Source organism: Rhinatrema bivittatum, unplaced genomic scaffold (genome assembly GCF_901001135.1).
Source record: "Rhinatrema bivittatum unplaced genomic scaffold, aRhiBiv1.1, whole genome shotgun sequence".
Taxonomy (NCBI): domain Eukaryota; kingdom Metazoa; phylum Chordata; class Amphibia; order Gymnophiona; family Rhinatrematidae; genus Rhinatrema; species Rhinatrema bivittatum.
The window spans coordinates 3,713-25,113 of NW_021820322.1; the positions used below are offsets into that span (position 1 = coordinate 3,713).

Here is a 21,401-nt window from a genome sequence, read left to right on the forward strand (position 1 = left end):
GCGAGCATCTCCATCCAGTAAAGATCCTTCTTTTGAATTTTGGTGTGATGTAAATTTTCTTTCACAGGTATGATGGGTAAAATGCAGGGGAGTAGGGCGTGGGCAAATAGGCTTCAGGGAGGAGGCGAGTTGCACCTGTCACTGTTGTGAGCATGGATTTAATTTTCAAATCCACATGTGCTATTTTTCCATCAGATTTGTGCCAGAACAAATTACAGGCACAAAGTCTGTGGGTATTTTTAGCCCATGGATGTCGTAGACAATTTCCAAAGAAAAAACTTACCCACATTTCCTTTTGAAAATGAGCTACAAGGTCCGAGAGTACAAACCATCCCTGGACTTAGCAGCAGTGCAGCCTGTATGAAAATAACCCCTGACTTATCCTGACTCTTGTTACAAATATGTTTTCTTCCTGATTGGTCAAATGTGCATTACCTTTCAATGTATCAAGCTGCTTCCTCTGGATATCACCTTACAGAAGATCCAGTTACATCGGACAATGCTTGTGGGAATGGCCGTCAACCGTGTCAAGAATTCAGAGCAGTTTTCTCTGAACCTGTTCTCCATATATTATTAATTCCTTACCAAGAAATGTTTTACCAAGTTCATTGTAATTTAATTGGGTTTGCAAACTTTCAAAATATCTTTTCTACTCAATGAACGACATAGCCTGCTTACTTCTTCTTTTTTCCCTTGGTGGAAGGCTGGTGAGAGATTTTCATTAGATAACATAGGATTATTAGCTCCCTTTCGACAGTTGCTTGCATTGATGTCTGTTTGTGGAATTATCTTCTATTTTTTTGCCATTGAGGTTGTACATGTACATTTTTAATTAAGAACAGTAAAATGATTTAAACATAAATGTGTTTCTTTCCCAGTACCAAGTGACCCACCAAAAGATGTCCTATATCTGAACATCAGTTCTACAGAAATAAGGGTTTTCTGGAGCCCACCTTCCAAGCCCAATGGGATCATTCAGTATTATTCAATTTATTATATGAATAGTTCTGGAATTTTTACGCAGGTACAGTACAAATTACTTCATCTCCATGTTTCTCTGTTGCTACTAATGCATAGCAAATAGATTTATTTCTTTCAAACAAGCACATGTTATTGTAAGGAAATATTAAAAAATGACCCATGATTTACTAAGGCCCGTGGGTGAAACCTCACTATGGGAGGGGCCACAAAAATACCTTCACCTCTCAGCTGTGTGATTTAGAATGGGCAAGAGTCGGATACTCACAAAACGAAAGACTTTCCCAGGGGTGGGGAGGAGAGGCTGGAGGAGAAAGTAAAAACAATATAAAATGAAGTAGACACACAATGAGGATAACGTTAAAAGCTGCACGCATCTGCTCATGTACGCGTGCATATGGGCTAGGGGTGTGCATTCGTTTTCGCCGTATTGGCGATCCGCAACGTATATTGCACTATTCGTAGTATTCGTGGGGAAGCGAAACGTATCGCAATTCCCCACGAATACACGAATCTTCCCCCGAATTATACGGCCACCTAAATAAAAATGTAAACAAAACCCCCACCCTCCAGAACCCCCCCAAGACTTACCAAAACTCCCTGGTGGTCCAGCGGGGGGTCCTGGAACCATCCCCTGCACTCACAGCCTCGGTGCCGGTTTCATCATGGGCCGATAGCCTTTGTCACAGGGGCTACCGGTGCCATTGGTCAGCCCCTGTCACATGGCCATCGGCGCCATCTTGTGCTCCTACCATGTGACAGGGGCTGACCAATGGCACCGGTAGCCCCTGTGACATAGTATGGGCAAAGGCTATCGGCGCCATTTTGAGTACTGGCATCGGACGGCTGGAGTGCAGGAGGTCGCTCCGGGACCCCCGTTGGACCCCCAGGGACTTTTGGCCAGCTTGGGGGGGCCTCCTGACCCCCACAAGACTTGCCAAAAGTCCAGCGGGGGTCCGGGAGCGACATCCTGCACGCCGGCCGTCCGATGCCAGTACTCAAAATGGCGCCGATCGCCTTTGCCCTCACTATGTCACAGGTACCGACGGTCGGCCCCTGTGACATAGTGAGGGCAAAGGCGATCGGCGCCATTTTGAGTACTGGCAGCAGATCGCCTTTGCCCTCACTATGTCACAGAAGCTGACTGTCGGCCGCCGGATAAGTTGAAATTTAGGCGGATAAGTGTGTGCAAATGATATACATATGTGTCTTTACTTCAAATTTTAAAGGGATACACGAGTAGATTTAACACATATTTTAGATGTATTTAAAAGTCAGCTTTTACACATGTAAGTTGGGAGATTTTTTAATATGTGCACAGCAATGAAATGACCAGTTTTTCCGATTAGTCTGCCTACTTCATCTGCGGGTCATTGAGACCTGAAGACCCCCAGTTTCCCCCAGACCTCCCCACCCAGGCATTTTTTCACGTTTAAGATGGTTATAATCACTTACTCCAGATATTTATCAGGAGTAAATATATGTGAGTAAACTGTCAAATTTACATGCATAAACTGCTTATAAAATAGCAACTTTCTCATGTAAATGTTGGCCCCACCTCGGATCTCCCCTGGCCTTCCCCTTGCTTACATGCGCATAGTTACTCACGGGCCCTGATGTATGCACGTATGTTGAGGTTTCTAAAATAGCACATGCTTGCATATATGTTATTTTACATACCTAAGTGCTATTTTTTACATGCACAACTTTTGAAAGTTCACCTTTATATTACTATTGCAAGTAACATAAACAAAATCAGTACATGCAGATTTAGTTAACCCATTTAGATTCTTATACTCAATGGGAAACAGAAGCACATGACATTATGGCACAGAATAATTTATTAGCATTACAAAATTATGAAAATTAGCTTTATGTATGTTATATCAGAAACCATTAATCCTGCTCTCTCAGCGGTGTATGTAGCACTCAGAGTAGATATTTCCTTTGGCATCCTTCCCCCGCCCCCCAGCAATGCCTGGTTCCCTCAATCCCTGCCCCTTCTGGATCCCCTCACCCACTGGTGCTTCTCTCTTCAGACCAGGAGGAGGAGGAGGAGGACAGCAGCCTTGCAGCAACTCTAGCGCATCCTCCCTCCTCTTCTGCCAGGGGCAGGGCCCGAGCATTCAGGCCCTGGGAGAGGAAGGTGGGGGGGGGGGGGGGGGGGGGAAACACACGCTGGAGGGGAGGGGGCTGCAAGGCTGCTGTCCTCCTTGTGAGAGTAGCCGGTGAGATAGGGGATACAGGTGGGGTGCAGGGAGGGTAGATTGCCCCACTGTTGCTCTTCTGGGGAGAGTGGGAGGGAGCGTGGAAATTCACCATCCACAGCCAGCAATGCTTGCCAGCTGAAATGTGTTTTGGAGGACCATAGCCTCTATAGCCCCCCTCCCCCCACCATCACCACCACCACCATTCTGACAGCTGTGCATCCACAAGGTACAGCCATCAAATCTTTGTAAAGTCAGTCAATTATGAGGGAATTATGTGCAAGGCGCCCCAGATGTTCCGGGCCCAAGCCATCACATATTTCAGCCGGGGGTGGCTGCTGCCTGAAGCGAGGGATGAGATGGTGCTCTCCCCTCCCTCCCCCTCCCCCAAGCACAGCATTGAATTGAAATGCTGCAGAAGGGGCAAAGCATGGGTCACTGTTCCCAGAGAAGTGGCAAATAGAGTGTCAGTGATAATATTTCTAGGAAGCTGGCAATCCTTCCACCCTCCCAGAAACCTAATCACTTGTCTACTATGTTTCCCCAGCATTTGCACCCTGGAGAAGGGGGAGATGGATGAATTGTGAGGGTCTGTATATGGTACACACTTTCTCCAGGTTGGTGCAAGGGTATTAGATGTATTAGGCAAACTATACTATACAGCCTTGCACCCCTGCCTTCCCAGCCCTCACCACACACAATTCAAAACTGCACTTCTAATAACAGATTTTGCATTATAAAAAGATATTCGTAATCTACTGAGGTAAAAAAAAAATCACAGCATGGATATTATTTTTGCATGTACTACTGGGGTGCCAACCAGAAGATGTCATGTACTATAATGTCTTGCAAAAAAGGTACATGGAACTCATGTTATTAGCCCTATTGTAAAGTACGTTCGATGGGGGTTTGGCCCACAGAAAGCCATGAGTAAACAATTACAATTTCCTAACATATAGCCAGATGGATTCAGGACCAATGGGTTATGCTCCCCTGCCAGCAGATGGCGATGGAGTCAGATTTCAAAACTGACATCACCCTAGATACACCCCTGCATTGACCTCAACCCTTCAATATTTCTCCATCTCCAGCAGATGGTGGACATACCTTTCCCTATGGGGATCGCTGTACCTTTTGGAAGGAGATATTCTGCATTTAAATTGGATAAAAAATTGAGCGCCGCTCCCTGCGGTGATACCTAAAGGTCCCTCCCCCAGTTGAGAATTCCTGAGGCAATTTCCGAGATCCCGCAGAAGTGTGCCTTTGTCCGGTAGCCGGTTCCCGGCATGGACTTTGCTGTTTAAGTAGTTGAAAGGCAGCGGGTGCCGGAAGCTAAGTGTGGCTATGTTGGCCAAAGCCCTCTCCCACTGTAGCCGGTAAGCACTGAGCCCAGATAAGTAAAAAGAGAGAGAAGATGATTTACCTTTCGATTCAGAAACATTTGGAGGGGTGTCAGTAAGACTTCCTCCGGTCTCCTATCTCGGTGTGCTATATGGATGTCGTTCCCGATCCCATTGGGATAAGTGGAAGTGGGCTTCCGAGCGGGTTGAGCGGCCCCCCAGTGGGCTAGGCCTTGCTTTAGGCTTGGTTGGCACACCACCATCATGCACACATCTTTGTGTGTGCCATATTGTCCTCCGTAGAATGTCAGTATGCGCAGTGCGTTGGCTCTGCGCACAACTTCACGCGCATAGATACGCGCACAACCCATTAAGCACAAAATACAGGTAAAGCTGGGTGCACAGGCTGTGTGTGTGCTCGCGTCCCACCTAGGCACCTGAAATCTGTGCCCATAAAATTTTAAGCGAAAGCCGACAGAACACACAGTTACCGCCACCAATAGCTCTGGCAGCCAAGAAACATAAGCGCCTTTCTTTCTGTGCTGCATATCATATTAGGACAGCACAGTCTGACCTGGATTTTTGCTTATGTCAGCACTGTGATGAAGCCCAGGGAGAACTGGCCTCCCTGGACTTTGCTAAGCCCGGCTCCTCCCATTCAGAGGATAGGTTAGCCACAGCCTTAACTGGAAGTACCCCGGATCTGAGTACCCCTGGGACTGGGTCATTCATGGGACTGGGAAATTCAGTGGCACCTACCCCAGTATCTCCTGGGCTAGGCATGGACCTGGATGCCTTCTCTTGGGTGGAATTTTTCCAGGGCCTTCAAGCCTTTGTACAGGCACAGTCAGCTACCTCACTTGCCCCTGTCCAGACGAAACCTCAGCCGGTAAGCCATCCCTCTCCCAGTCCTATCGGCAGACCTCGAGGCATGCCTCATCTCATCAAGGGTATCCCTGGCAGGGACCAGGATGGCATAGATGAAGAGGAGAATACAGATTCCTTGGAAGATGGGGAGATACCCCTGGTTTAGAACCATATCAGACCATGTTATGGTTTTTCCAATGAGACAAATTGCCGGCCCTGGTTTCCCAGACCCTGAAGATGCTGGGAGTTCCTAGGGTGGACTCTATAATAGAACCAAAGAAGAACCCCATTCTGATTTCCCTACGGAAAGCCTCTTGCTACTTTCCAGTACTGGAAGCCATCCTGGAGTTAATTGACCTGGAATGGGATGCCCCAGAAGCATGTTTTAAAGGGAGCGAGCATTAGAAGTTCTATACCCATTGGATCCAGCAGTGAGAGAGCGTTTGTGTTTCCCTAAAGTGGATGCGCTGGTCTGTGCTGTCTCTAAGCGAACAACTATCCCAGTGGAGGGAGGAGCAGCCTTAAAGGATGCACACGATAGACGAATGGAGTCCATCCTTAAACAGGCCTTTGATGCAGTAGCAAGCAATGCGCACAGGCTCTCAGTCACACTTACGCACACACTCTCAATACCTCCCCGTCCCACACTCTCATGACCTCCCCGTCCCACCATGGCCCTTTCTTCAGGCCATGGTGGAATGGGCTCCGCTATGGCTTTGCTGGGCCTCCTCTTTTTTCAGGCTGTGGCAGAATGGGTTGCAGCGCAGTCCTGCCTCCTCTTTCTTCAGGCTACAGTGGGATGGGCTCCACTGCAGCCCCACTGGGCCTTTTCTTTCTTCGGGCCATGGAGGGATGGGCTCTGCCCATCCCTCCATGGCCCGAAGAAAGACTGTAGCAGGATGACTGTAGCAGGATGACTGTAGCAGGATGGACTGTAGCAGGATGACATCTTCTGAGACTTCTCCAGGCCTTTGTTCTTCAGGTTGCCCCTGATTTCAAACCTCCCAATGGCACTCCCTCCTGGCAGTCACCTGGTGTGGACTGCCCCCCTTACACCCTGTTAATAATTCCTGCTTTATATCTCGGTGCTGTTCACTTCAAGCAAATTTTAAAAAATGATTTTTTAAAATTCTGACCAGAATATTAGCACAAGTTGTCAGTCTAATCTTACATGAGTGATTAATACTTAGAATAACTTCTCTGCAGTCCAGATGGTTGATGAAGCAGTTGCTGATGCTTGGGAGATCTGCAATTCTTTCCCATACTTCAGCTGGTCCACAAGCAACTTGCCTCATGGAGAACTCCAAACTTTCACATACAAATAATATTCCCTCTCTATTTTAAGTAAAACCACAACAAATCTCCTGAAAGTGCCCTGGCACTAAATTAGCCTAATATTAAGAGAGGACAACTTTCAAACATCTCCATGCAGCCCATATACATGTACATTGTATGGCCGCGTGGAGATCTACTATAGTACTTTATTATCTGCGTGTATCGAGTATGCACAGATTATAAAATATGTGTATGTCTACCCCCCAACATAAGTGCATATGTTTGGTTACATGCAAATATCTGCAATTCAGCGTAAGCACATACTTTTCTTACTAATTTTATAGACATACACTTGCATATTTTATGTGCAAAACAAAATAGGACTTGCTCACGAAAAATCCTGATTTATTTGGGGAAGTTAACATAGTGAATGACAGCAGATAAAGACCAAAATGGTCCATCCAGTCTGCCCAGCAAGTTCTCTTTAAAAGAAAAAATTGTAATTATTATTCATTTTTTAAGGGTAGTATCAACTGCCGCTCCAAGCAGGTTATCCCTAAGCCTAGGAAGGGTAGAGGCAAGTTGGTATATTTTAAAACATACGTGCATAACTGAAATCATAACTGAAATCATCAGTTTGCCAGTACCTTCTCCAGGTCATCAAGAACTTTCTAATTCTTCACCCTGATATCCTCCCAATTCACCCAGACTTTCTACCCAAGCAATAGCAGACAAGAGATGAGTGTGATATCAGTTGTGCTAGACAATTGGAAGGTGTAAAATTAAGCAAATAAGTTGCCTAAATGCATTCATATAAATCTCTTATAAAATTACAACTTATGTACATATCTCTTAGTCCCACCTAGGATTTCCCCTAGACAGCTCCTTTTTTGTATAGGTAAATGTGTTCACGAAGCTGAAAATACATGCATACTTTTCATATTTATATAATAGCATGTAATCAAGTGCTTACATACATATATGCTGATTTTCTGTGTGGAAGTCCTTTGAAAATTCACTCCTCAGAGTGCAGGTACTAGTCTTAATATTGTTCATCTAGCTTGAAATAAAACAAAATCAGAGAATATCAAAATTACCTTCCTTTCGCTCTATACAAAATGACATCTGTTTATCTGAGTACTACCGGACAAATCATTTTTTTAAGCTTATAACTACAAGGAAACTTACAACCACCAGAAAACTGCTTTTCCTTTGATATAAGCAGCCAGCCCAAGGCTACAATTAGAATCTCACTTCATGTCTACTATCCTGTATCTCACCTTCACATCTATCCTTAAACAAAAACAGCCATATCTGTTATATTTAAATAAAAAGGCTCATTAGTCTTCAATCCCTTGCCCCTCATTGACTCCTGGCAAAATCACCTACTCTAGCTGTGATATAAAGATATATCATTTGTCAGTTCAAATATGTGTCCCAAGGTTTGTCTTAGACAAGTAAATTATAATAAATTCTAACAACCCTTTCCAGTAATGTCTACTTGATGTCAGTGTAGTTTGTTTGTTTGTTTGTTTATTTATTTATTTATTTAAAAGCTTTTATAGGCCGGTATTCGTAGGAACATCATATTGGTTTACAAGGGACTTAAACGCAGTACATGGAACAGGGTGCATAGTAACTTGGAGGGGGATGTCACCAGAACTTGAATAGAATAGTGTATATACATACTTGATAATTATAGAGGATATAGATATACAATAGAGGATATACATATACAACTAGGTAAGAATAGAGGATATACATACAATAATACAATAAAACATACAGTACAATATGTATTCAATAATGCAATAATACGATTTTGATACAGAAGATGCTATGCGGGATGATTGGGGAGATCAACCTAAGGCAATTGAAAATGTATTGTAAGAGACATATGGCCTCATTTTCTAAAGTATCGCAGGCCTGCGATACTTTAGGAAATGAGGGGCGGGGGGGCCGAAACGGGGGGTCGATCCTGCGCTAGCCGGCAGCGATCGCACTGCCACGGTGCGATCGCTGCCGGTTTCACACCCAATAGCACCACCATAGAAGGTGTAGCTATTGGGCGCGAACTAGGACGCGAAAAGGGCCTTACCTTTTCGTCGTCCGCGGCATCTTCGCGGAGTCGGCCCCGGTGACGCCCTGACTCCTCCTCTTCTGGGGCCAACTCCGCCCCCATCTTGGTATCAAACGCAATAAGGGACTTTTCGCGTGCGATCCTTCAGGAAAATGACCCCCATAGTCTAAGTACGTTAATTTAGGATTCAAGGGGTTGGAGGAGGGGTGGAGGGGGTTAAATTAGCGAGGGGTGGGGTTATAGACTCTGTTCAGGGGGGGATTATGGAGGTTTTTAATACCTGAGGTGGATTTCAAGATAAGGGGGGAAACGGGGCAGGGGGTGATAAAAGATGAGGGTAAGACCTGGGGAAGGGAAATTAAGTGGCTGAGGGGAGTTGTTATAGGGTGAGGTGGGGGGTGGAGCACTATTCTGGGAATGCCTGTTTAAAGAGACAGGTCTTTAGTTTTTTTTTTTAATTTCTGGGTGCATGGCTCTAGATGAAGGTCAGGAGGCATGGTGTTCCAAAGGGTGGGTCCTGCAATCGATAGGGCTCGATCTTTTGTGGAGCTAAGGTGGGTGGTCTTGGGAGAGGGAGTGTGTAGGTTTCCTTTGTATGCTGTTCTAGTGGGGCGGTTGGAGGTGTGGAGGCGGAGGGTATTGTCCAGCCAGTGTATATTACAGTTGTGTAGGGTTTTTTGTATAATTGAGAGATTCTTTTAGAGGATTCGGAAAGATATTGGATGCCAGTGGAGTTCCTTGAGGACAGGGGTAATATGGTCTGTTTTGCGGTCTGTTAGAATTCTGGCAGCGGCGTTTTGCAGCATTTGGAGTGGTTTCATGGTTGAGGTAGGGAGGCCTAGTAGTAGTGAATTACAGTAGTCAATTTTTGAAAAAATTGTGGCCTGAAGGACTGTGCAGAAATCATTGAGATGGAGGAGTGGTTTCGGTTTTTTGTGGACAAGGAGTTTGATATAGCACTCTTTTATGGTTGCGTCGATGAATTTTTTTAGGTTCAGTTGGTTGTCAATGGTGACACCAAGCTCACGTACATTTTGCTGGAAGGAAGTTGAGGGGGGGAAAGGGGTTACTATCAGGGGAGGGCACTAGATTGTGTGCTGAGTTGATGATGAGCTCAGTTTTTGATGTGTTAAGAGCAAGGTGGAGGTTGGTGAGAGGCGGTTTATAGCGTTAAGGCAGTTTTCCCAGGTCTTGAGAGACTTGGATAGGGATTCTTGGATGGGTATGAGGATTTGAACATCATCCACGTAAATGAAATGAGTGAGGTCAAGATCTGAAAGGAGTTGGCAGAGGGGCAGGAGGTATATATTGAAGAGGGTGGATGAGAGAGAGGATCCTTGGGGGATGCCTTGAATAAGTTGGATGAGTGTGGATTCCATGTTTCCAATTCTAACTATTTATTTTATTTATTTATTTATTTAAGGTTTTTTTATACCGGCATTCATGAACTCGTTCACATCATGTCGGTTTACAGAAAACAGGGGTGCGGATAATACAACCAAAAAACATAAATAACGTGATGAAGAGAAGCAGTTACAATTAACAAGGGCTAATGAACTGGGAATGTAAGAAATAGAAAGAGATAGAGGAGAATAATTATGTACAAAAGTTCAATATAAATATGGTGTCTCATATGTACAGTCTCTGAGTAGAGAGTTTGTTTATGGTGCATATTAGGTAGAGTTCGAGAAGGCTTGCCTGAAAAGCCATGTCTTGAGTCTTTTCCTAAAGGTTAGGAGACATGGTTCGTTTCTGAGTTCTGGAGGGATGGAGTTCCATAACTGTGGGCCTGCGGTGGAAAGGGCTCGGTCTCTTAAGGTGCTGTGATTAGTGGTTTTCGTGGGTGGAACAATGAGGCATCCTCTGTAGGCTTCCCTGGTCGGTCTTGTGGATTTGTGGAAGCGGGGAGGAATTTGTAGATCGATTGTGGTATGTTGGTGAATGATTTTGTATATCAAGGTGATGGATTTATAAATGACTCTGAAATGAATTGGTAACCAGTGGAGGTCTTGTAGCACTGGGGAGATATGGTCTCTTTTCTTAGTGTTTGTCAGTAGACGGGCTGCTGCGTTTTGGACCATTTGGAGCGGTTTTGTGTATGAGGAGGGGAGGCCAAGTAAAGTGGAGCAGCAGTAGTCCAATTTTGAGAAAATGAGGGCTTGGAGGATGGTTCTGAAGTCTTTGGCATGGAAGAGTGGTCTTATCCTTTTTAAAACTTGCAGTTTATAGAAACAGTCTTTGGTGGTTTTATTGATGTGGGCTTTGAAGTTTAGTTTATTGTCGATTAGCACACCTAGATCTCTTACATGAGTGGTTTGTAGGTTGTTTGGCAGAGAGGTTGTGAGATTGTTATCAGGAGTTATGAGTAATACTTCAGTTTTGGCGGAGTTTAGTACCAGATTGAGGCTGTTGAGGAGGTTTTTGATTTCTAGGTGACAGGATTCCCAGTATTCAAGGGTTTTTGAGTATGATTCTTTGATGGGGATCAGGATCTGGATGTCATCTGCATAGAGAAAGTGTATTAACTTGAGGTTGATGAGGAGTTGACATAGTGGTAGGAGGTAAATATTAAAGAGTGTAGGGGATAAAGAGGAACCTTGTGGGACTCCGATGGTCGAGTCGTGGCGTGATGATTCTTTATTCTGGATTTTTACCTTGTAGCCTCTGTTGGTTAGGAACGATTTGAACCAGGAGAGCGCTAAACCAGAGATTCCTATCGCAGCTAGCAGTTTGATGAGGATAGCGTGATTTACGGTATCGAAAGCTGCTGAGAGGTCCAAAAGGATCAATAGAAAGGATTGACCTTTGTCTGTACCTAAGATGAGTAGGTCTGTTAGGGAGGTAAGTAGGGATTCTGTGCCCCTATTTTTGCGGAATCCATGCTGTGAGGCGGATAGAATTTTGTTGTCTTCGATGAAGTCCGATAGTTGGGCGTTCACAAGCCTTTCCATAATCTTAGCTATGATAGGGAGATTAGCTATTGGACGGTAGTTGTTGGGGTCTTTTAGGTCCAGGTTGGGTTTTTTTAAAAGAGGTTTGAGTGAGGCTTGTTTGAGGTCTTCTGGGAAGGAACCTTGGGATAGCGAGCAGTTGATGATGTCTGCTAATGTTTTGGATATGGTGTCTGGTATTGAGAGGAGAAGTTTTGAGGGAATATGGTCCGCTGGGTGCGAAGATGGTTTCATTCTTTTAAGGATGGTTTGGATTTCGGAAGACGAAGTGGGTTCAAACATTTCAAGATGAATGTTTTTGATGTGAGGCATTAGGGCTGGAGTTAGAGGGATGATATTGGAGGGAAGTTGAGTAAGAAGATTTGTGATTTTGTTTTGAAAGAAGATGGCGAGTTCATCTGCTTTAGCTTGAGCTTGGTTACTAGGGCATTCTGGTGAGGGTACTTGGGTTAGGGAGGAAACATAGGAGAATAGAGCTTTTGCATCAAAGACTAAGTTGTGGATTTTGGAGGCAAAAAAGTCTCTTTTTGATTTGGAGGTGCTGGCCTTGTATTGTTGTAGCGAGCGTTTGTAGGCTGAGAGTGTGCTAGCAGTAGGACTTTTCCGCCAGTTGGATTCCATTTGTCTTAATTTTTGTTTTAGCCTTCTAAGATCGTCGGTGAACCATGGTTGTTTTTTGGAGGCGTCTGGGTGGGATTTTTTTGTTGTTAGAGGGCAGAGCTTATTGGCTATGGATTCTGTGATGGAGTTCCATGATCGTAAGGCCGTATTGGGATCGGTGAGAACAATAGCGGGAAGGTGTTTAGTCAGCTGATTGGTGAGGTCGTCGGGGTGACAAGGTTTCCTGTAATTAAAGGAGGGAGTAGGTGGATGAGGAGCAGTAGATTTTTCCAATGCGAATGAGGTAGAAATCAGGGAGTGATCCGACCAGGGTATCTTCGTATTTTTTGGTGGGGAAGACGATTTTATGCCTTTGTTGATAAAGATCAGGTCCAACGTATGTCCTGCTTTATGTGTCGGGTTATTGACTATTTGGGTAAAGCCCATCGCTGAGAATGCTAGAAGGAGAGTTTGGCAGCTAGTTGAGAGAGCTGAGTTATCCATGTGGAGATTGAAATCTCCTAGTATTATTGCTGGGGCGTCCAGGTTTAGGAAGGTTGTGGTTATTTCGATGATGGGTGAGACGTCGGCTTCTAAGAGTCCTGGGGGGGCATAGATGAGAAGTATTTGAAGTTGGTGTGATGTGAAGAATCCAATTTCAAGTTTGGTATCGGAGTGGATCGGATGTTGTGAGAATTTGAGGTCTTTTTTAGTTGCAAGTAGGATTCCTCCTCCCCTCTTTTTCAGTCTAGGCAGGGAGAAGATGTCGTAGGTTAGCGTCGGTAGTTGGTTTAATATTGCAGTATCTGAGGGTTTCAACCATGTTTCAGTTATTGCGCAAATATCTGGTTTATCGTCAGTGAGGTAGTCGTTGAGGATTAGTGATTTTTTGGTTATAGATTGCGCATTGAATAGCGATAGGGTGAATAGGGAGAGGCCTAGTAGTTGGGTTATCGGAGCTATTAGGATTGGTGTGAGTGTTTTAAGGTTGCGAAGGTTTGCTTGTCTGGTTGGATTTCTTTTCTGTGAGAAATAGTGAGGTGTGATTGGGATTGCAAATGTTGGATGCATTTTAGAGGCTAGGTCCATTTTAATTGTGGGTGTTGTTATAGAAGATGCTGTGTTTGTTTGAGTGGAGTTGTTGAGTGGAGTGGCGTTGCTGGGTGGATGCTGGAGTCCTGGCGTGGCTGCTGGGTGGATGCTGGAGTCCTGGCGTGGATGCTGGGTGAGTGCTGGGTTCCTGGGTGGTTGTTGGAGTGTGTAGTCGTTTGTGAAGTTTGATTGTCTTTGTTTAGCGTTGTTCAGAGGCTGCTGGAGTCCTGCAGAGTTGTCAGTGTGTTTCACCGGTACTGCTGTTTGCCTCTGTATATGTCGTCCTGAATTGTTGTTTGAGAGGGAGAGCGTTTGAGCGTTAGATGGCTGACCTTGAATGTGTAGACGGACCTGGTTCTGATATGTTTGGAAATCTTGGTGGATTTTAGCAGGTGTTCAGCCGGCTTCAGTTAGTGGACGAGGATTCAGGGGCTCTCAGGGGCTGCACGAAGGGGCGCTCAAAGGGGCAGGCCCCTTTGTCGCGCTCCTTCGGCGCGTGACGCTAGGCGCGTGACGCTTGACCAGGTTAGATTTTTATAGATGACTCTTTTTTGTGTCGCTCAAAAGTGATGTCATCAATATGGGTCTTAGCATCCAGCACAGAGATTTAAAAGCGGAGTCGTTAGAAGCAGGGCAGTCTTCCAGCTGGGGGAGGGGTCAACAGCCACGAGGTGGAGGAGGAGGAGAGGGTCCAATGGAGGGCTGGGTGCAGGAAACAGCTCAATCCAAGCCCTGGATCCTGGCTTGCAGAGCAGAGAAAAGAAAGGCAAGTACCTGTACGGAGATTTAAAAGCACATTCGTTAGAAGCAGGGCAGTCTTCCAGCTGGGGGAGGGGTCAACAGCCACGAGGTGGAGGAGGAGGAGAGGGTCCAATGGAGGGCTGGGTGCAGGAAACAGCTCAATCCAAGCCCTGGATCCTGGCTTGCAGAGCAGAGAAAAGAAAGGCAAGTACCTGTACGGAGATTTAAAAGCACATTCGTTAGAAGCAGGGCAGTCTTCCAGCTGGGGGAGGGGTCAACAGCCACGAGGTGGAGGAGGAGGAGAGGGTCCAATGGAGGGCTGGGTGCAGGAAACAGCTCAATCCAAGCCCTGGATCCTGGCTTGCAGAGCAGAGAAAAGAAAGGCAAGTACCTGTACGGAGATTTAAAAGCACATTCGTTAGAAGCAGGGCAGTCTTCCAGCTGGGGGAGGGGTCAACAGCCACAAGGTGGAGGAGGAGGAGAGGGTCCAATGGAGGGCTGGGTGCAGGAAACAGCTCAATCCAAGCCCTGGATCCTGGCTTGCAGATTAAGTCGAGCGAATGTCCTGCTTTGGATGTGGGAGAAGTGATGAGTTGTTCAAAGCGTAAGATGTTAAAGGAGTTTAGCAGGGATTCGCAGGAAGAGGAGAGGGGAATGGTGTCCACATGGAGGTTGAAATCTCCCAGTATGATGGCTGGGATGTCTGTGTTCAGGTTGTCTGTTATAAATTTGATGAGCGGTGAGGGATTGTGTTCAAGTAGACCGGGGGAGGGGGGGGGGGGCGTAGACTAAGCAAATTTGTAGGTCATGTGACGTAAAGAGGCCAATTTTGAATCTGGGTGGGGTGTTGGTGTTTAGGGGTCTTAGTTTAAGGTCTTTTTTGACCACAAGTAGGAGACCTCCACCTCTTCTTTTGGGCCTTGGAATAGAGAAGAAGTCATATGATTGTGTGGGGAGCTGGTTTAGGAGAACTGTGTCTGAGTGTTTAAGCCAGGTTTCCATGACAGCACAGATATCAGGTTTGCAGTCTAAAAGGAGGTCATTGAGGATGGGAGCTTTTTTCCCTAAAGATTGGGAGGTGAATAGTACAATGGAAAGAGCGGTGAGGCCAAGGAATTGAGTAAGTGGGGAGATCATGATAGGTATCAGGGATATGCGGTGTGCAGTAGGATTGGAGATGTGGTGTGTTATGTGTTGGTGGGTAAAGTGTTTGAGGATGGGGATGGGGTATGCTGTCATGATTGGTTGGGTATTGGTGGTGGAGGGTGGTTAGTTGCTGTGGGGGTCGGGTGAGGGTGGGGAGTGTGCGTGGGGAGGGGGTATGCTCAGAGGGGGCTGTGCCAATGGATGCGCCAGGGGTTATAAAAGATTGAGGACTCCGAAGAGAACAATCCATGGATGTGTAGGGGGCTGTGAGCTGTTCAAGTTGGTTTCTTTGGTAAGATCCGGAAGGGGGGATAGGAGGGAGGAGATTGAGGTTTCTTATGGTGGGCAGTTGCAGTTACTGGGAGGAAAGAGGGGGGTAGATAAGGGTCTTGGAGCAAGGGCTGTGTCGATATTGCTGTGGGAGGAGTAAAGTTGTCTAGGGATGTAGTTGAGAAACTAATAGAAGTAGGGGGTTGTCAATGTTGAAGTTATTGTAGATCAGGAGTGTTGTGTGCTGGAGGGGGATGTTCGGATGTCTGGGGAAAAGGGTGCTGTAGGTCTGGAGTTGAAGAGGATCAGTTTAGAAAATAATATAGCACTGGTTTCCAGCCAAAGTAGACCCTGGCCTTTCTGTTGGCAACCTGAAGCCTTTGAAGGCATTATCATTGTGCAAAAGGAATATTTGGCTTTTGCATTCCTTTGTAACAAACAAAAGATAGATTTCAAGGAACTACTTCAAACTACCTATTGTCCTTGATACAAAGAAAGAATTTATATTAATAAATACTTCTACAAGCCACTGGCTTATATATGGAAATAAATAGTTAAAAATGGACTATCACACAATAAATCTGCAGCATCGTAGAAGCTCTAATGTTCTTGATAATGACAATATTTATTGGAGAAGTAGAAATCAACAAACCTCTTTGGGAAATCCCACTTCCTCCATGTACAATAAAATCATTTGGTAAATTAACTTTTTCTTTTAGAGCTAAAGTTTCAGCTTATGGAAATTTAGCCCATAACATCTGCACTAAAACACAGATGACCATCAGATTTCCTAGAATAATGCAGGCAATAGAGGTAACATAGAACAATATTTGTTACCATTTTCAGCTAGGCTGTTTTAGGCTTGACGTTTTTCTGGTCTAAAGTGTATGTTTTTTGCTTGTAATTGATAATAGAGTACATTATAGTGTTTTCAGCATCATGCTGGACAATAAAGAATAATGTAGTTTATTTTAGAGAAGGTGTTTCACAGTTTTTAACTGAGAAGTTCCTCTCTCTGTTCACAGTCTTCAGAATGATGTCTACCACTGCCTAGAAGCAAATCTCACCACTAGAAGTAAATTGGATAGAGCCATCTTATCTCAGACAGGTCCTTAAACAGAGCCCATCCTTTCTGACCATATGAGCAGGCTTGAGAGAGCTTTAGAACAGACACTAGGAAGGAAAGTAAATCAATCAATATTTGTACTATATATCACACACTTGTTCTCTCTGCCCTCCTGTCAGCCCATATCATTCTAGGGAAAGATGGCAATCACCTGTCTTAGCTGGCATTAAAGTTTAAAGGTAGTGGTCTAAATACCCCAGGTTTTTCTTCTTGAACTAAACCTAGGTTTTAGAACCATAATGCAGAGAAGTCGAGAGTCCAAAAATACTGATAATACTTTTACAGTAGATAGGACTTTAGATGTAATTATGTCACAGACTGTATCTTACTGTACCAGACATGGTAAGAACTAGAGTCACCACAGATGCAATAAGAAGGAACCTGAAAACCCCTAAAAGCGGGAAGGACAATTTTTTTAACCTCCCCGTGGTGCCTGCAGACTCTCAGGCACTTGCAAGCCAGTTTTGAAAGGGTAACTCCCCATGGAGCATCCTTAGGAATATCCCATTGGAATTGGTGCTGCAGAGAATATTTGCTCCATGTATTGTGCAGGTGAAGAACACGCAAGCATTTCAAGATGAAATGCCTCATGTGCTTTTGGGGGCCTGCACCAGCACCACCCTTTTTCCCCCCACATTTGCTTTTCCCCACAGAGGTGGTGGGAGGGGAGAATTTTCATTCTCCATGGATAAACCCCCATTTTATCCACAGAGAATCCCTCTGAAATTTGCCCCTAACTATACCATTACATCTGTGGTTAGGTTCTTTCTGTTGGTCCAGTAAAAGGTATCAACCTCCATAATAGCTCCCCTTTTCGATGAGCCATACTGCCATAAACATTCTAAAACTAAAGATCTACTTTTTTTTCCCCAGAATTTTTCCATTGATGTTATTGACAGTAATTTTGACAATACCACGTTCTCTGCAATGTTAGATGACCTAGCTAAATTCAGTTACTATACACTCTGGGTAACAGCAAGTACTGCTCTTGGAGATGGAAACCAAACTAGTGATGTAATAGATGTGTATACTGAACAAGATGGTAAGTATAAGAATCCTCGCTTTTCTATTAAAAACATGAACCTAAAAAATCTTTTAACTGTTGACAAGGACAGGATTCCAAAGAAACAGTAACAACCGTCTGTAAGTAGTAGTCTTCGGGGGGGGAAGGGAATGAGGGTCTATGGCAAAGCCAAAGACTCATAGCCTAGGCCATTAACACCAAGAAATAACAATCCCCGGGATATATTATTATTATGCTAAACCTTTCATGGGAAATTGAAAAGGAAAATAAAACAAAGCATATCAGTAATGGAGTTTAAGAATTGCATTAAGTTGTGTTGAACGTAACATTCTGTTTATTTTAGACATTGTGATAACAGATCTCTGAAGTAAGCAGAATGTTGTGGATGAGCTAATTCAACAAGCAGGATTGCCGTCTCCTCATCTCTTACGATGTGTAATGAGGAATGCCACAGTGGCATTTGAAATCAGTGAGACCCAGGGATAGTTGATAAGATCCGCCAGTGGTAAGGTTGTTGGTATGATTAAAGCTCAGTCTCTTCTCCAATCCCTTTCCCTGTTTTCCAAGTTATATAGATAACCTTGGTTGAGGAAACGTTAAGACCACCCTTTTTAAAATGTTTAAATGACACTTGATAAGGCAGGAAAAATTGAGGAATGAAACTGCGGACAATTTTTCCATTGAAGTCCAACAAGGAAGTATTGCCTATTGCTCATAATGCCAGCAATCTATGAATGCGACATAGGAGAAGGAGATGATTGCAAAGCTTGTTGGTCAGTCTTCCCCTTGTCTCACAGGACATTTTTGTCTTGTTTTCCACCATAAAATAATACTATTTCATGGGGGAAGGAAACGATTCCAGTCTACCTTACCGCAGTGACTTGGTACACTAAAAATTATAACACAATATGCTGCCAGGTAGTTGGTGACGTTGTGTTAAACTCAATAAAAAGAAAATAAGTCTTCATTGTTCTCTCTATATTAATATGTTTACAGTGTTTCTCTTTTTAACATTGCTAATTTGTTTAAATTATCTCTATTGGACACCGCAATAGGGTGCTTCCTTTCTGGTTCATTCGGGCCTACCCCAGTTCCCTCCCAGTCCACTACAATTAAGGAGTGGACTAGGAGGGAACTGGGGTATGAGTGGGATATGCATTTGTTCAGTTTGTTTTTGGAGGTTTGTGCACATTTATTTACATGTATAAAATCTCATTTTATGCATGTAAACAAACCTTATGCATATAAAGTCTGTTTTTATGCATGCAAATGGCATTTATGTGCATAACTTCCAAAAACAAATGGAAAAAAAAATTTTTTTTCAGAACAAAAATCCCCAAACCCATCCAAAGCAATAACAAAACAACGCAAAACTTTTTTTGACTGCACATTCATAGTTTCTGTAAGGGGAAGAGTGTCTTTATAATCATTATTTTTCAGGGACCCACAAGCCCTACATTTTCAGACAAATGCATTTTTTTCAGTTGTTTGGTTGATATCACCTCTTTCCTGTACTGTTGAAAGTAAAATAGTAGGCAAATACCTACAGTACCTAAATGTAATCTGCTTTGAAGTGTCTGAAAGGTGAAATATAAATCAAAATGAAAAAAAAATACTTTATTACAGAGTCCTTGTTGTCATAGATTGCTAGGGTCCAGGAAATTCAAATGTATGCAGAAGCTAGCAAGAAAGAGAGAAATCAATTTTCATTGGTTGTGTTCTTCCTGTTGTAGTTCCAGAAGATTCCATTCAAAATCTGACTGTCCTGTCCAGAACATCTAAGAAAATCCTTCTTTCCTGACTTCCTCCTCTGAAACCACATGGCCATATTTCTAAATATGAGCTTAGCCTTGGTGCAAATTCTTCTTTCAGCATTTCTCCTGGAATATCTTTCACTTCTTTTAATCTGACTGACCTTAGACCTTTTAGTGTTTATCGGATAAGTGTGTTTCCCTACACAGTCAAAGGGAAAGGGCCTGGAAAGAACGTTGCTCTCATGACCGATGAATCCAGTAAGTAGCACGTGACTTCTTAGGCTATTTATATGTCGCTCTGTTTTTCAAGTCCTCTCATGTTTTCTGTTCAGAGAATTGTTCTGTTTTACTCCAACTAGGGACTTAAAGCTTACTCGGAATCAGAGGTCAGTTATGCTGGACAAGACAAATGCTTTGTCTATCACTCACAGTATTAGTTATGGAGATTTCCGATATGGGATAAGCAAGTACAAAAACTTCTGCATTGTTTAAGATGCTATTATAATATTACATTGTTGCTCCGAATTTTGATCCACTCTGATCCCGTTGAACTCCACAGAATCTTTTAGCTATCTTGTGCCAGATTTTTGTTTAATTAAAATTTACAGCTATTTTTAGAAAGATTGGTGTGTGCAGCATCTAGCTGCACACTGATGATATCTTCAAAGGCTTTAAGTTGCCTCATTTTTGAAAAAGAGCAGTTGTACACAACATGCCCCTCTGATTTCTGAGGATGTTGGTGATTAAAGCTGTGTGACCTTATTCCAAAAGGGTTGCTGGCCAAAAAAAAAACTTTGAAGTCATGTCAAATTGATTCTGTGATCCTTCTTGAAAAAATCAAGAATGAATATGAAAAATTTGCTTTGGATTTTTGAAAAATGTAAAGTAGATTTGGTTGCATTGTGGATCCACTTTGGCTTTTTCAAAGCGACTTTTTCCAATTATATATCAAATTTCTTTAGAATTGTCCCCAGATTTGCAGGTAGAAACAGATTTCCCCTATAGATCAATAGAAAATCTCAAAATTCTCACACACTTGAACCCGATTGAAATTCACCTGTTTTGAATTTGACCTTGAATTGTTCACATATCTTCATTTGTAATGTTTAAACATGACTATTAAATACACACACACACACACACACTCACACTACTTAAAGTAATGATCAAAATAACAGGTTACGGGCAGTTTTTTCATCTTTACTTTGTTTGGACTATGCAGATGGTGAAATCTTGCAAGCTGCATATTGCAGTTATGATTTCTATTGAGAAATGATTTAAGGTCACTGGATCAGGTGTTTACAAAATGAGCAAAACCCAAAAGTAGGCCGAGGTGGTGGTATTGGTCTGCTGCTTTCCTCTCCTGAGGTTTCAATCCTTTTCCACCTCAATCCCACTCTTTTTCTTCCTTATCCCACTATCTCTGTCATTTATTGACCCCCTGATAAGCCCCATACTTCCTTTCTCACTGGCTTTGATTCTTGGCTTTGCTTCTTCCTTGACCCGTCTTCCCCATCCCTTATTCTTGGAGACTTTAACCTCTATGTTGGCATTGCCTTGACCTAGACCTTTCCTCCATCTTCTGTCTCTCTCAGACTTCTCCACCTCAGTTCTTCCTCTCATAGACCACCATCTGATTACTTTCATTCTAAACCACCCAGCCCCACAGTCTCATCCAATCGTTATAAACACTAGGGATGTGAATCGTTTTTTGACGATTTAAAATATCGTCCGATATATTTTAAATCGTCAAAAATCATTAGAGCCGCGATACAATAACAATTCCCCCTATTTATCGTCAAAAAATCGTAAATCGGGGGAAGGGGGAGGGCGAAAAAACCGGCACACTAAAAAAACACTAAAACCCACCCCGACCCTTTAAAATAAATCCCCCACCCTCCCGAACCCCCCCAAAATGCCTTAAATTACCTGGGGTCCAGAGGAAGGGTC

The 21,401-nt window shown here is 43.7% G+C and overlaps 1 protein-coding gene across 3 annotated transcripts in view; it reads left to right on the plus strand.

Annotated features, from left to right (window-relative positions):
* The first annotated feature begins 882 nt into the window (after positions 1-882).
* LOC115081473 (phosphatidylinositol phosphatase PTPRQ-like) overlaps positions 883-21,401 on the plus strand; it is a 37,659-nt gene continuing 17,140 nt past the window's right edge. Inside the window, exons 1-3 of one of the 3 annotated variants that reach the window (XM_029585949.1) lie at positions 17,574-17,715; positions 18,041-18,202; positions 19,431-19,709. In XM_029585949.1, coding sequence (XP_029441809.1) covers positions 19,694-19,709 — 16 coding nt within the window. In that variant the 5' untranslated portion in view covers positions 17,574-17,715; positions 18,041-18,202; positions 19,431-19,693. Of the gene's footprint in view, positions 1,025-17,546; positions 17,716-18,040; positions 18,203-19,430; positions 19,710-21,401 lie in introns of those variants that run through there. The other 2 variants (XM_029585947.1, XM_029585948.1) reach the window with 2 other exon arrangements.